At 35.6% G+C, this 15,170-nt stretch overlaps 1 protein-coding gene and 1 long non-coding RNA gene across 2 annotated transcripts; one reads left to right on the top strand and one right to left on the bottom strand.

Moving 5' to 3' along the window:
* Positions 1-5,650: 5,650 nt before the first annotated feature.
* On the top strand, positions 5,651-11,975 carry LOC147495372 (uncharacterized). The gene is made up of 5 exons (XM_086564008.1): positions 5,651-5,790; positions 5,863-5,989; positions 6,078-6,492; positions 9,106-9,233; positions 11,277-11,975. The coding sequence occupies exons 2-5, from the start codon at positions 5,912-5,914 to the stop codon at positions 11,763-11,765; spliced, it is 1,110 nt and encodes a 369-aa protein (XP_086420134.1). The 5' UTR covers positions 5,651-5,790; positions 5,863-5,911; the 3' UTR covers positions 11,766-11,975.
* Positions 7,236-9,098, bottom strand: LOC147495373 (uncharacterized). The gene is made up of 2 exons (XR_015197469.1): positions 8,146-9,098; positions 7,236-8,028 (listed from the first exon to the last, which is right to left on the bottom strand). It is a non-coding gene; the product is annotated as an uncharacterized LOC147495373 (long non-coding RNA).
* Positions 11,976-15,170: the final 3,195 nt, after the last annotated feature.

The following is a 15,170-nucleotide window of genomic DNA, read 5'->3' on the forward strand; positions in this document are numbered from 1 at the left end:
TGGTCTTCATCTAATCGATCACGTCTCACTCTTGATTTAGAGCGAGATCCACCACCTCTATCATTATTTTTTTCATAGTTTCTTCCCCTCACAACCAAAGCTTCAGGCATAGATGATTCCTTATGGACTGCGAGGTCCTTCTTCTTATATTCATGATTCACCAATGATGTAGTCACCACTTCATAATCCAAGCTTTCCTTTCCCGCCATCAAATTAGATGCGAAATACTCGAGATCATCTTGAAGGGAATTCAAAAGGCATACCGCCTTGTAGTGCTCATGCACTTTTTCATCCAAATTCAATAAGTCGGCAACGAGCTTATTGAACTCATCCAAGTGCTCAGACAAGGTAACACCTGACCTCATATTCATCCGGAAAAGCTTCCTCGTCAAGAACACTTTATTATGAATACTCTTCGTCATATATTTGTCTTCAAGCTTCTTCCAGAGTTCCTTAACAGAGGTTTCCTTCATGACAAAATATTTTTGCTCCTTTGCCAAACAAAGTTGAATAGACTTACAAGCTTGTTTATTCAACCTTTTCCACTTTGCTTCTGACATTGCCTCAAGTTTTTCATCCAAGGCTTTATCCAAATTTTCTTTTGCCAGAACATCTAAAACCTCACACTACCACATGTCGAAATTGTTCTTGCCATTAAACTTTTCGACATCAAATCTTCCCACACTAACCATCTCCATTTTCGTATTATAAGAAGTTCCAACATTAGGAGTCTTATCATCACTAGGATTTGTCATCCTCACAATTTTCATATACCAAATTTGATTTCAACCAAATTTCCACCACAAACATCTTCCCACACTAACCATCTCCATTTTCGTATTATAAGAAGTTCCAACATTAAGAGTCTTATCATCACTAGGATTTGTCATCCTCACAATTTTCATATACCAAATTTGATTTCAACCAAATTTTCACCACAAACAACCATCAAATATGCCAAGGTAGAACCTTTAGCTCCGATACCAATTTATTGTGCTCCAAAAACTATGGAGCACACCAATTCTATGCGAAGCGAACAACTAATATCAAACGTGGTAGAAACAACAACCCACAACTACAATATATGAAATCAACTAAATAATTTGGTGAGTAATTTACATTGTTTACTATTTATTTAGGAGTTACTTGGTAACAAGTTACCATATCAAACTCACTTTATCGGTAACAAAATACCATCCCAACAGATATCACAATAACTTTCTGAACTACTCTTTTGGTTCTCAAAATCAACTGATTTGATTGATTCAAAGACTTTCATGGTCTTTTAGGTCTCACATATGACAAAGCTTTACTATATACTCTTATTTCTTTCAAAAAATATAAAAATGTCAAGGGATCGAAAAATTAATTTGAAGTCCCTCTCAATGACTTAATCGCTCCCTATATCAAGCTCTTGCAAGAAAGAGGTATATATGATGTTGTCTAATAAACAACTATCCCGAAAAAATACGTACACACTATTTTGGATTTGCAAAAAATTTATTATTTAACACACTGAATTATTTGCATTTATGTTTAATTTTGATGTCTTCTACGACGACAACTTCTGGTTTGTGTATATAATTGATCGAGCTATCGCGACGCAATGCTAACTTTCTAGTTGCAACCTAAAGTGCGAACAAGATGCTAACTTTCTAGTTGCAACCTAAAGTGCGAACAAGATGCTAACATTCTAGCTAGCTAGTTCACTGGCAAACAATTAATTTTTCTTTCTCACATAAACAAATTTGGTTTTGTTGATTGCAAAAACAACTAAAATGCCACTCAGAGTAGTTAGACCATTTTTTTTTTCATAATGATAACGAATTTTAAAATAATTAAGACAAATGTGCAACAAACTGCGTCAAATTTTACAACGATTTTTTTTTTTTTTTTTTTTTGGTAAGTCTGTTTTTAAACGAGATCAGTAACTCTCGTTGGTGTGGCGGTGGGTTCGAACCCCATGCCTCTAGTATTATCGCCCAGAGGTTTTGGCACCTGGTTGACTAATCGGTCTTGGATAATATATATATATATATATATATATATATATATATATATATATATATATATATATATATATATATATATATATATTTATTTATTTATATATATTTTTTTTTTGGGGTGGGGTGTCCCCAAAATTTTGGGGGGAAAAAAAAAATCAGATTTCTGGTTCCGTCCCTGCCAAGACAGTACTTGTATCAGCAACCACGACTACTAGAATACAGCAAAACAATGTTTCTAAGCTATTTTAATTGTAAGCATTAGTTAATTTCATTTAAGTATTGGGGTTTTGAGGATTTCTTAATTCAATCTTGTTATCACTCAAGTAACTAGAGTCAGTGATGGATTGGTTCGGGGGTGGGGGGGGGGTGGTGGGGGATGTGGGTTCCGAGTTACCCCGCACAAACTTAGATTACTGGCTCCGTCCCAGCTGGCAAGACTCTTCTTTTATTAGCAAACCACGACTACAAGAATATAGCAAAACGGTGACAAAATTAAATATTGTATATTGGTGCTATAAATGTCTGTGTTTAATTTTAGGCATTAATTAATTTCATTTTCATTTGAGGATTTCTTAATTCAATCTTGTTATCAAACTTGCTTGTACTTAAAAGTTCGTATGACGTGGTCTTCTTCTTTGATTAGTAAATTGTAAATACATACACAACTAAAGTCATAAGCCTTTAAGATTAAACTAAGGTGAAGAAGTACTCTAAAGTCTAAAAGATTGAAAAGAGTAACACTTTACACATAGCACATATAAATGTCAGAGACTGATTCCACAAAGCGATTGCATCGAAATATATATATTATTATTGGTGTTAATTAAAACACCTTTGTTTAACACGTTTCTTCTTGTTTGTTAACATAAAAGTTGAAAAGATGAAAAAGAAACAGCTAAATTTTAAAATGACATTACATTCACTTGTAGTCTTCTTCAATTAAGGTTCCACGTAATTGATAGACGTGTAATAATTTACATTGTAGTTGCATGCATGCATCTAAATTCTGCCCTTCAGATGACCATATGTAAACATTTTGACTCAGTGACTTCTCAATTATGAGGTTTCTGTTCTATATATAGCTTCTTGGAAATTTTATAATATGATAGTTCATTCACTCGTTCACGGAGATAGTTCATTCAACAGATTCACTCGTTCTCTGTTTGTTCATATGTGGAAGTGTGTGGAAGAGACCATATGATGCATTGGTTCTTTATACAAAAGACCAGACAAGCATATCAACCGTGTGTAAACAGAGTGCAAATGATATAACTTGTTATGGTAATTCTGTACTGTCAGGCTTTATTAGAAAGAAGTTAATTATTAAGCATTCTAACTTACTTTAATTTGTTGGAACAACATGCTAAGACCCCTTAGATTTCATTAATTACAATTTATAAGGGATTTTGTTTTTCAAATTTTGAAATTATTAACATTTGAGAAACTACCAAATGCTCCATATGGTATGCTATGTAGAACTCTTAGTCATCCAAAAAACATGCCGGGGAGGGGAATGCAAAATTCCCTTGCATAGTTCTATACTAGCTTCTATGCTGACTACCAAAAAAAATTACTAACTTCTATGCTGTGATCTCTACAAAATTTCTACTTGAAGGAGGTGGGGGTGGGTTGGTTAAGTTCGATACCATAAAATACATATGAATAGGCGTCAGTCACTCAGTCCTAATCATTTTCGCGCATAACGAAGTGAACTGGAGAAGCTGCAGAAGCTGCAGGTCCCAGCAAAGACTAATGTTCGTAATTTCCTCTTACTGGGAACAACACCTAGATTTCCAGTTCACTAAACAAGTAAGGGTTCCATGTCTGCACCATGTATATATAATTTATTAATATTAGGTCGACTGAAAACACTATTGTAGGTGAGAGAGTATCTAACTCAAATGTGGACCAAATTCAGCTACCAAACTTTATTCATTGGAAAGGGTTTGGTCTGAACTATTTGACATATATGTTGCTGAAGTGATCTTTACGTTCTCAGTAGCAACCTATTTGAATGATTCATTTACAACTTATAATCCATAGAGAGGATCAATTACAAAATTAGGATTAGATAGATAATTGAGCATATATATATAGTGATATCTGATTTATCTACCCTAAAATTGAACAAGAAAGCGCACAGCACAGTAATGAACAACTTATTCCCTGTCTATCTATGTTTTATTCATCATGGCTATATTGTGGCATCAGGGGTGGCTAGGGGTCCTAGGCAAAGTTCAAATGCCAATGGATCTTGCTTCATGTTCCAAATTTCCTTCTAATGGTTATCTACTATGGAGAACTAATATACCTTTTATCTAACCCAAATAAGGGCCGAAAATTTTGGCTATATATTTTGGCAGCCGGCCCTGTGGCATGCATAGTGTATTTCATTTAGGGTTCGATTTAAACCGGACGTTCTGCTTAGAAATATATAGGCAGTTTGAACTCCCTCAATACAATTACCCTTTAAGCCCCAAAAAAAAAAAAAACTCCCTCAATTAGCTTACGCACACAGCAAATCCATCTTCATCAATCATCACAACAAGGCAACAGTTTGCAATTAGAAATTTTCTTTGTGCAGAGAAAAAATAAAAAATTATGAAAAAATTAAAAGTGGAAAAAGAAACAATTTTTTAAAAATAATAATATAATTGCGACCTACCATGCCCCTCTCACAACCGACCATCACTTTTAAGGTACTAGGTGGCCAATGGGTTCTTCTCTAGACACGTACTTCCATGTTCACACGTCCATATTCAACTTCATGTCTATTTTAAAATTGATATCAATCAGATATTCAGATCTCCTAACTTAAGATAGTACATGTCTAGCTAGCTACCAATTATATGACCAATTCATGCACTCAATAATGGTGTCTCCTCTTTACCCAATATATAAAAGTTGCCCATTTACAAGCAAAGGGACACTTGGCTTTCTAGCTTCCCCCGTTGTCAATGGGTGGAGAATAGCATTGTCGAAAGACTCACCATGGGACAAATCTACCTTTGATATGTAATTCAGTTAAGAATAATGCACCAAACTAAGCATCCAATCACCTCCAAGGCATGCAAAGAACTTGTGCTACTTAACTCCCAACAAAAGACTTATGTCATCACTTATGTCACCATTTATATGTACCACAGCTCTGTCGAATGTTTAGCTTGAAAAGAAGGATAGATGCAGACTCTTTCGCATGCGAAATGAAAATGACATTTACCTTCACTGGGTGTTGCAGAAACCCTGAAGTCCAAATTATGGGTTCCACCGATAATTTGTGGTACCAAATAATATGAGGTTCAACTCATTTGGCTAAAAATCTAGAATAAAACTAGTGTGAGCAGGAAAGAGAGTGTGAGGGAGAATCTAGGACACTCATTAGGCAAGAAAGAGAATGTATTGCACTGCAATCAATGTCTCTTATGCCAATACACTAATGCACACTGCGCATACTACACGTCCTCAAAAATTTAAATCTCCCATTTTACAAAACGAGAAAATTAAAGTGAAAAATCCAAATTTTGAAATCCGAATTTGTGTGGAAATATGTGCTGTTCGCACTGAGTGCCAAGGATCTACTACTCTACGAACTCGGGGCCCAGTGTTCTTCGGCCCACTGGGCTAAGAGATGGGCGTCTCATTTTGGTAAATTCCAAAAAAGACAGGTCCACGTACGTAACTGCTCGGCGGCTGGCTTTATATTCTCCCACTAGTCAAAAACACTTCTCTACTTTTTAAACTGGAGAGACAGAGAAGTACTCGTTCGCTTAAATCCAACAAGGTCAGTTACTTTTTACTTCTGTTAAATTGGTTATTAGATCTGCAGTTTCTAACTAGTCTTGTCTCATAACAGTTGGAGCTTTAAATATGTATAGTGAGAAGGGATCATTTGTTTGAATGAAATGAAGCGCCATGCCATTTTATTGGTGCTTTTACTACTCTACACACTTCTCCTGGTTTGCTTTGGTGCTGAATCAGAGGTAACAAAATAACGACATTTTAGTAGTATATTCATTTTTTTTTTTTTTTTTTTTTTAATTTATCTAATCAAGTTATATATATTTATAGATAAAGGTAGTGGATCCAAAATCAAGAAATGAACAAAACAATACATTGACTTCTAAAGAAACTCTAGTTGTGAAACCAAGTGGATCAAAACCGGTTTCAGTGGAGGATAAAAAAAAGAATGTTCATGGGACTGACAATTTAAGTAAGGATCCGGATTCGAAAGAAGTTCCTAAAGTGGGTACTGGTAAAGATGATTCAATTAAGAAACCACATGTGAAGGATGGAAACAAAAAGGAGGGAACAGACGATGGCTCTGGGTCTAAAATGGTGCCTAATGGGTTAACCACTGAAGGAAATTCAGTCGCTACGAAGCCAACGAAAAAGGAAAGTGTTAGGGGTGAAGAATGTGACTCTTCTAGTACATGCAAAGATGAGATAAATAAGCTTGTTGCTTGCTTGAGAGTTCCAGGAGATGGTATAGCTCTCATCCTTTAGTTTTGGGTGATGATTTGTTTTTTTCACCCTCTTTGTTTCTTAATTATTTTGTATTTATTTCATCTTAGGTTAGAGCAGATTATTGTCTACTTATTCATTTTGAGTTATTGACTATGAGATTTGTTTTTGATGGCATATGTTGTTAGTGTTTATGTTTCTAAAGCTATGATGTCTCTGCAAGTAGCTGCATCTGTCTTTACTCTTTACGGAATTGTTGGGTTAATCTTTCTTAAAATTGTTTTATGGGAAGGGGCTTTGCTGGTAAAATATATAGTATGTATTTGAACATTGCCAGATGTCATTTTCTTTTGCTTTGTAGAACACTAGAAGTCATTTTTTATTAAATTTGTTCTGGAGAATTAAGTAATTTCATATTATTATGGTTTTGTGGGAAAGCTCTTGGGGATTTGAGAAAGGTGAGGGGAAGTTCTCCAAGCAAAGCTTTGATATGGTGCTTTAGTGGCAATAGGTTTCAGCCAATGATTAACTTGGATCTTTATCTAGGGTTCACTTTACCAATAGATTAATGTTCCATATTAATTGGATTTAAGTTGTGCTACTTTTTGGAGGCAACCTTAAGCTGTATTTGTTATCAGTGGTCTGCTAGCTCTATCTCGAAATATTTTTTGTCACAAATTCTGTATATCCTAAAAACATAATGCTTTATTGATAGAATTTGCTAATGGAAAAGTGGAGAAAGCAGACAGACACACGATTTTACGTGGTTGGGTAATGGTGCCTACATCCGCAAAGTACTTTGGGTAGATTTTTATTATAATCTCTGTTGGATTACAGGGAGAATATATGTCGAATGGGATGTGTAGTTAACCCAGAGTCTTCTCGATTGCAGAGATAGCACTTGATTTAAAGGTTCTGGTGTGGGACTCCTTTTTTGCACGTCATTGTGTTGCATGTGCATTAGCTTTGTAATAACTCTTGTAACCATTCCATGCACCATAACGTTCGTGACCATTTGACCAATTGATTAGTGCATCAGTTGCCTTGTAACTCTTGCCACGTGTCCTTGTGCTACTGGTGGTGGTGCCATATAATGCCACATGTAGTTCGTGTTGTCTTTTCATCAGTGTGAGGATTTTCCCCTTACACATGCTTCTGAGGATTTTCAAGCAGTTGTGGACTTCTTGTTTTCGAAGATTAGGGTTTAGTGGTATGTTGGTGGTGTTTGTATGGAGTGTAAGTGACAGAGTTGCATGAGGGCATCAAGCTATATGGAGCTTTGAAGTGGGAAATTATAATGATTACATTTTCCGGAAAGCAACTGTCTTTGCGTTTACTGGTGAGAATATCGGGTTGGCTTCTACTGTCTAGCTCTATCTAACATCGACACTTCACACTTTAAAAAAAGTTTGTGTCAGACACCTGGACAAATGGCCACTCATGTCAGATAAATGGACAGATGTTGTAGCAAATGGTTTCAACGTGGGTTTCTTAACCATAAATTCCTGGGGACGCATTATGAATCGCCTAGGTCTTCCTACATCTCCATTGTTTCAGCCTGATCGTAAAAAACATGAATTAAACAAAAAGTAAGTGGACTTGAATTCAATCACAACTATATAACAATATAAGCTATTGTGTAAGATTCGACATAGATGATATCATGGAAGCATACTTTTTTCTTTTGTCGGGTCATTTAAAACTTCGTTGTCCAATTGAATCTTTTTGTTCCTGGATGTTCCTTTGGAACCAATTAATCAAAAAGGCTGTTAGAATTATTGAATCCGAAGTATTTGAGATGGATGCTCCTATTGGGATACAAGGTTTGAGGTTGGCCTATTGAATATAGGGAAACAATGATGATGAGTCTCCCACAGTATGAGGGGACAAGGAGGGAGTTGAGAAAAATCATTTTTTCCATTTTTTGAACTTTGAATACAAACTACGATTCCAACAAAGTCGATGGGGCATTTAGAATTGGGATGTTAGACCGGTTAATGCCAGAATGATCATCCGGAAAATCTTTAATCATGCTCATTGATCATGTACTCTTACGTTACTTATATAAAGAAAATAATTTCATCTGTCTAGTATTTCAATGTTCTTAAGTTGAGAGCATTCTCCATGAATGACGTCTGGTCGGAATTATGTGATGGATCTACTTGACGTGCATTCCAATTTTAGGGGTAGAGTCGAGGCTATTCTATATTACAGAAACATGAGTATAGAAAGGTTACTTAGACTATATTGTTTGAGATGTAGTGAAAAATCTCTGTAAATGATAAAAAAAAATTCATAGAAGTGAAGTTTAGCATAACTAGTGAGTAGTAACCATTACCACCCGCAAAATAGATAGTTAAGGAAGTCATCATATTTCTTTCTAGTTAAAAAAATTAGAAACTTAGTGCCAGTGAGCTAAAGGAGCATTTGGTATTGTTGTTCCTAATTGATTTATTCTGGCATTGCTTTTGTTCTGGTTCATAACTCTATTTGCGTAAACTTTGTTGGTATCGCATTGCTAAACAAGAATGCACCAAATTTAGAACTCACAATCATTGATGTTATTGCTTTATCTTTCTTTTTCCTGGTTTTGTTGTATACCTTTTTACCTTTAACAACAGTTTGTGGCTGACAGAATCTCCAGAGCTTTCACTTTTGATTCAGAACAAAGGGACAAGTCTTCTCAGCCTTAAAATTTCTGCTCCGGATTATGTACATCTGGAGACCAACACTGTCCATCTCCAACAGAACGAAGACAAAAAGGTAAACACAGAACACTACTTGGAACTCAAAAAGTCAAGTTAGTTAGTACGAAGCTAGTATCCTCTTTTCTGGGGAGAAAAAATTAATTAGTAGCAAGCTAGTATGTGCATTTGAAGATCTGTGTATTTCTTAGAGTTTCTCTCTCCATTATCTATATTTCATTTTAAGAGAAGCAGGAATTTTTAATTTTCAGTTGAGAAGAATCTATACCCATCTTCCTTCCTAAAAAAATTTGGGGAATTTAATTCTCCTTGGTTAACCATATTATACTATTATGAAAAAACTTTACTTTTGATAAAGAAAAAAAATGATGAGCTAGGGTGAAGATGACGAACTCAAGGCTAGCCATTTTGAGGCTATGCCATGTATTTAAGACAATCATTTCTTGGAATTAACCACACATCTTCTATATCGAAGGAAAGTATGACTAGGATTATATAATTCATGGATTTGACTTGGTGTCATCGGAAGGCTATAAGATAAATTCATCAAATACAATATATTAACCATGGATTCACTTCTCTATGAATTTGCTTTTAGACAAGAGTCTAGATTTTGGGGATTGCATTAGATGTTTTCTTTTTTCGTTCGTGTTTTCAAATTTCATTTTTTCACTCTTTTGATGAATATTCGTATCACAAAAAGGCAGTTTGATTATAATCTATGCAATACTCAGATACTGGTCATTAATAAGTATTTAGCTTGAATAAGGTGCAAGTCTCATGCATTCAGCTTGAACTTCCTTAAGATATAGACTAAGACAATGAGGAGTCGAGGACAATTCATATTTGAGTCATCTTGTTTATATTTGAGTCATCGAGTTTTCCCAAGGTTATTATATGACTTTAAAACTTACCCAGTTGGCTCGCTGATTCAAAAAATTAGTGGTGTTATTGCTTGGGATTTAGGGATTTCTACTACTCTCTGTACCAGGAACATTGTGAGTGTTGTTCTCCTCATAGAAAAGTTGAATTTTGTTCCTTCTGTGAGACTGTACAGAGATAAACGGGTAGGATGTGTTGAAAAGCTTAAAATTGTCTACGAGATCTTTGTATCTCCTCCTCGAGCTCTTATTCCCCCTAACCTATTCCTGATGTCCCTTGTCTAGTCATTTAAGGTTCAAAGTTCCTTAAGAAATTGCTGCATTTTTTTTTTTTCGGTTTGGCATGTGCTCTTAGACCGTGTTTTCACCACAGACAACCTTAAAGAGAGATTTCAAGAAGCAATTCTCAATTTTCATCCGTTGTGTTTGTCTGATGATAGTCCATAAGTTATACCCGGCCTCATTCGCTGTCTGTTCTCTTGGCGGTTCTGGAATACCATCATTATGTTGTCAGGGGTCTATGGGGGTCCAGGTTTGATGAAGGGGATTCTAGCCTTATGGAACTTAAGGGTTTACTCACAGAAGGGTATTTGCACTTGGAGAGTTGGAGTATGATTATGTAATTATGCAGGCCCTATGGTTGGAGAGGAATAGCAGGCACTTTAATCATGTCAATAAAGGGTTGTTTTTCTTTGGGTCTAAGGTACCTTTTGAAGGGATGCAAGATATCTTTGCTAGTATTTTGTTTACTGCCCCTGCCGTGCTTCGTACTGTTGACGAGTCTGGACTTGCCCCTGTTACTGACCGGAATGCAGACCTTTTTTCATCGTTGTGCTTTCATGTTCTTTTTTCTTTTTTTTATTAGCTTTGTACTTCATGGATTTTGATTGATTTATTGTTTGTGATTAAATTTAAATAGAGAAATGAGCATATTTATTCCAAAGATGAGGCTTAAATAGAGAAATGAGCATATTTATTCCAAAGATGAGGCTTACGCCTCATACTGCCTCGAAGCCTTTAGCTTTTTCAAACATTGGGTTGAGGATGGCTATAAATAGTATTTTATTAACCAATAACATTCAGGAACTGATCTTGATTATACTAGTGGTGAGGCTATCATCTTAAGAAACAAAAAGTAGCTACTTTGTTATCAATAAGGATTCCATTTAGTATGTTTAATCTCCAAAGTTTGTCCATGACCAAAGATTTCAATAATGCAGGTCAAGGTTTCAATTGGGAAGGAAAGTAAGGATACCTTTATTGTTTTGACTGCCAAAGATAGAAACTGCAGTATCAATTTCAAGGATCTGATTCCACACAACTCTGGAAAGAAGACTGATCATACTGCAAAGTCTGCTTTTGTTGATATTGTAACGAAAGTTCCGTCGATTGTGTTCCTGTCCATTGCAGCAGTGATTCTTGTAGCTTCATCTTGGATGTGTGTCAGATTCCGGAGTAAGCATCTCACTGGTGAAGGTACAAAGTACCAAAAGCTGGAGACAGAATTGCCAGTCACCAGTGCAGGGAAAAAAGAAACAGATGTCACAGGGAAGAAAGAAACAGATGTCGTTGATGGATGGGATGATAGTTGGGGCGACAGTTGGGATGATGAGGAGGCCCCAAGGACACCTTCGATGCCCATTACACCAAGCTTGTCCTCCAAGGGCCTTGCCTCGCGAAGGCTTAGCAAGGATGCATGGAAAGATTAGGAACACTACTATTGAGATTGGCACAGCAGTTCGAATTGCAAGATGATCAATGATCTTTTCGTTTTTTTTCCATGACTCCCTTCTCTTCTTTTTGTTAGGGATTTTTTTTTCCCACTTACAGTCAGTTTTGGCATTGTACTTGAAAGTTGTAAAAGTGAAAGATAGGTTTCTATACAAACATGAATATGAATTACGTCAGTTATATTCTTCTGTGTCCTGGTTCATGACAAATGCTATTAGAAGCTGTCAAGTACAATAGAAAGTAATACTATGTTAGTGAATTCAAGCTTGAATACCACTCAGCTGTTACCCCTGTGTGAAGACATTATTTGTTATAGGTCCGGTATTCTCTGAAAGAAAATGAACAAAAACCAGAACGATACTGTGATAGCACCTTTGGAATTGGATGTGATTAATTTTGTGAAGTATGAGACAATAAAAAGGTTTATGTCCAAAAACGCACAATTTTACATGTTTATGTAAATCTGTTGCCAAAAATTTTAAACATTTCAATTTTTGGTTGACAATAATGGCTGGGCAAAAACTTTAGAACATACCAAAACGTTTTCCTCCACTAGTGGCTCAAAAGGGTTAAAAACTTAAAATAATAGTCTGAAAAGAGAGTGGGCAGTGGTCTCCACCAACTAATAATTCTCCAAATGACTACAAGTTAACTATGGCTCCTCGTTGGGTGCACACCAGTTCATCCTCCAGTTGTGACAATCCATCAAACCAAATTGTATCGAGCGAGAAAGGGTATATATAGGACAGATTACCTATCAATTACAGAGAGCTATGTTTTTAAATCTACATGCAAGCCAACAATTTCTCGATCTAGTTCCCTTTCCCGAGTTACCACTTGCAACTTCTTCAACTCACCTAATCTTCCTTTCTCTTATTAACAATTTATTGTTGATTAGGACATCACACAAGGATTGTAGGATCAGTTTAGGACCACCGTACCACATTGTAGTTGTAAACTCTTCATGATTAGTTATGTAATTAGCTTACGCCGAGCATATTACATTATTACCAGAAGTAACTTCTTATAATTCTTAAGACTTTACATGGATTGGACTGCCCAACAGTTCTGCTTCTTCGTCTGGCCATGGCCAAACTACCATGGTGTCTTTGGCTTGGCCATAACTAGGGACGCATTCTACTGTGCAGTGTAAGTGTGTCATTGTACAATTTAATGACAAAGAGCATGCATTCTAGTTCTAGCTCTTCAAGAAGTAAACTCCTATATTTCAATCATTTGTGATCGAGCAACTCTCTGAATGCAAGAGGTAAAATCAAATAATGGCAATTGGCAAAACATTTCGATTTGTAGCCACAAAACAAAAACCACACTTCGTTTTTCACAGATGTAGTTTGGTCTTTGCCTTGCAAGAAGGGAACTAGAGCCTAGAAATACATGTTAACTACACTCGCAAATTTGGCCAGTTGTTAAGTGGTGGGCATATGTGCAGATCCAAAAACAAAGACAAATGATCCAACGTCAATTATTAGACAATACATCGGGTATTTCGAAAATCGTTCCTGCCCAAAACGACATATTTCAACTATCATTACAAAAAGTCGCACAGAGATAAACGGTCACCAGCATGACATGTTACAGCACTATTGTCCCAACACGTGTCATTGTCAGAAACAATTCGTGGGTCTTCTGACGTGGATGTCAGGATATTTGGATCACTTCAATTGGGACCGGTAAATCTGTGTGCCATCACTCGTGTCACCTTTCTATTGTATATGGCAATCTTAATTGTGTCCAAATCACTTCTTGTTGGCTAATTTGTCTTTAACTTATTGTTAAGTATTTTCAAACTACTAGAATCACAGTTCAGTAGAGGTGCAGTTTGACGATGGTTTCACAGTTTCACACTTCCAAATATGCTATTGTATTTGCAGACTTTGCAGTTGCATTTTATCCTTTTGTCATCCTTCATTTTATTGTAATTTCGCTTCAATTGCGTTAGTAAAATAAAATAGTGCAATACCCATATTGTAGTGCAAATTGCAAAATAGTGTGATTTGACAATACAACATCTATGTTACACTGAGATTTAATCAGTAATTCTACACTAACAAACCTTAGTCACCAGAACGTCAAGCAGCAGTGAGAGCAAGAGCGCGAAAACGCCTAAGTTGAGAAGCTCCCACTTTGAGAGCGTCTATAGAGCACTTATATACACTAGTATAATTTATTAATTAATGAGTTACTAAATCATGAATATTAATTATCAATAATTTTTCAATTAATAAAAGAATAAAACAGATTAAAAAAAATGATCAAGGAACAAAATAACAAAACCGTATGCAGTGTCTTCGCCAACTAAATCGTGTATGTATAGTTGTATACCACATTTTCACTCTTAAGTAGTAATAACTATATAAGGGACCAATAGTCCTACAGACTACTAAAAAGAGTTGTACAAGTACTAACTAGTTCTATGTTGGGATATGTTGGGATGGGGAGTATAGAATAATGGCCTTAGTCATCTTCTCCTTACCTTTGCAATTTTAGTTTAGAGAGACCCACGGAATCTATCAGCTGAATGCATACAAAATACCAATTTGGTTCATTATTCTCTTTCAAAATAACACGGAAACTTGTGAAAAAACTCTTGCTATTTAAATCTTTATCTCTTCAATTCTTCGATTGGGTTCTAAATCATATAGAATTTTGTTGATCTTCAATTTGCTCATTTGGGGTTTAGAATATCTAATAATACTCCAGATTTATAATTTTTGTTTCTTTAAGAAGATTGATTGGGTTTTAATCCAGCTATAAACTTACCAAATAAATTATCAAAAACTTATAAAACTGATCTCTCATTGTCAAGAGCGGCTTTGAAAATTGAGAGCGCGTTTTAGAAAATTGAGAGTGCGGTTTCAACAAGGTTTTGCTCTAAAACCGCCAAACCGCGGTTTGAGATCGGGAGCTCCATACCATTACCACGGTTTGTGTGGCTAAGTAACGAACACAGAAACTTGACATAGTCAACCAACACACTGAGGTGGACGCTAACTTGTCAAGTCCATCTAAGCAAAAGTCAACCCAGTCAAGTCAACCAGACCCTTTTTTATTTTTTATTTTTTATTTATTTATTATTAAACCCTCGTCTCTCAACCTTTATTTTTCAAACTCAAAAAAAAAAACAAAAAAACAAAAAAACAACGCACCAAATAACACCTAAGTTATTATTGATCGTAATATACCCAAGTTTTAATTATTTGTAATTGTTTACTTCTTTCTTTTACGAATGGAGCCATAAATTTCTGAATTTGACAATATAAGTATAGAAATGCATGAGAATGAGGATATTAATGATAAAGAATTGGAAGATACAATTGGTGTTGATGTGGGTATGGAAAATGAATTTGTTCAAGAAGAAAAAT

This window comes from Coptis chinensis, chromosome 6 (genome assembly GCF_015680905.1).
Source record: "Coptis chinensis isolate HL-2020 chromosome 6, ASM1568090v1, whole genome shotgun sequence".
NCBI lineage: Eukaryota > Viridiplantae > Streptophyta > Magnoliopsida > Ranunculales > Ranunculaceae > Coptis > Coptis chinensis.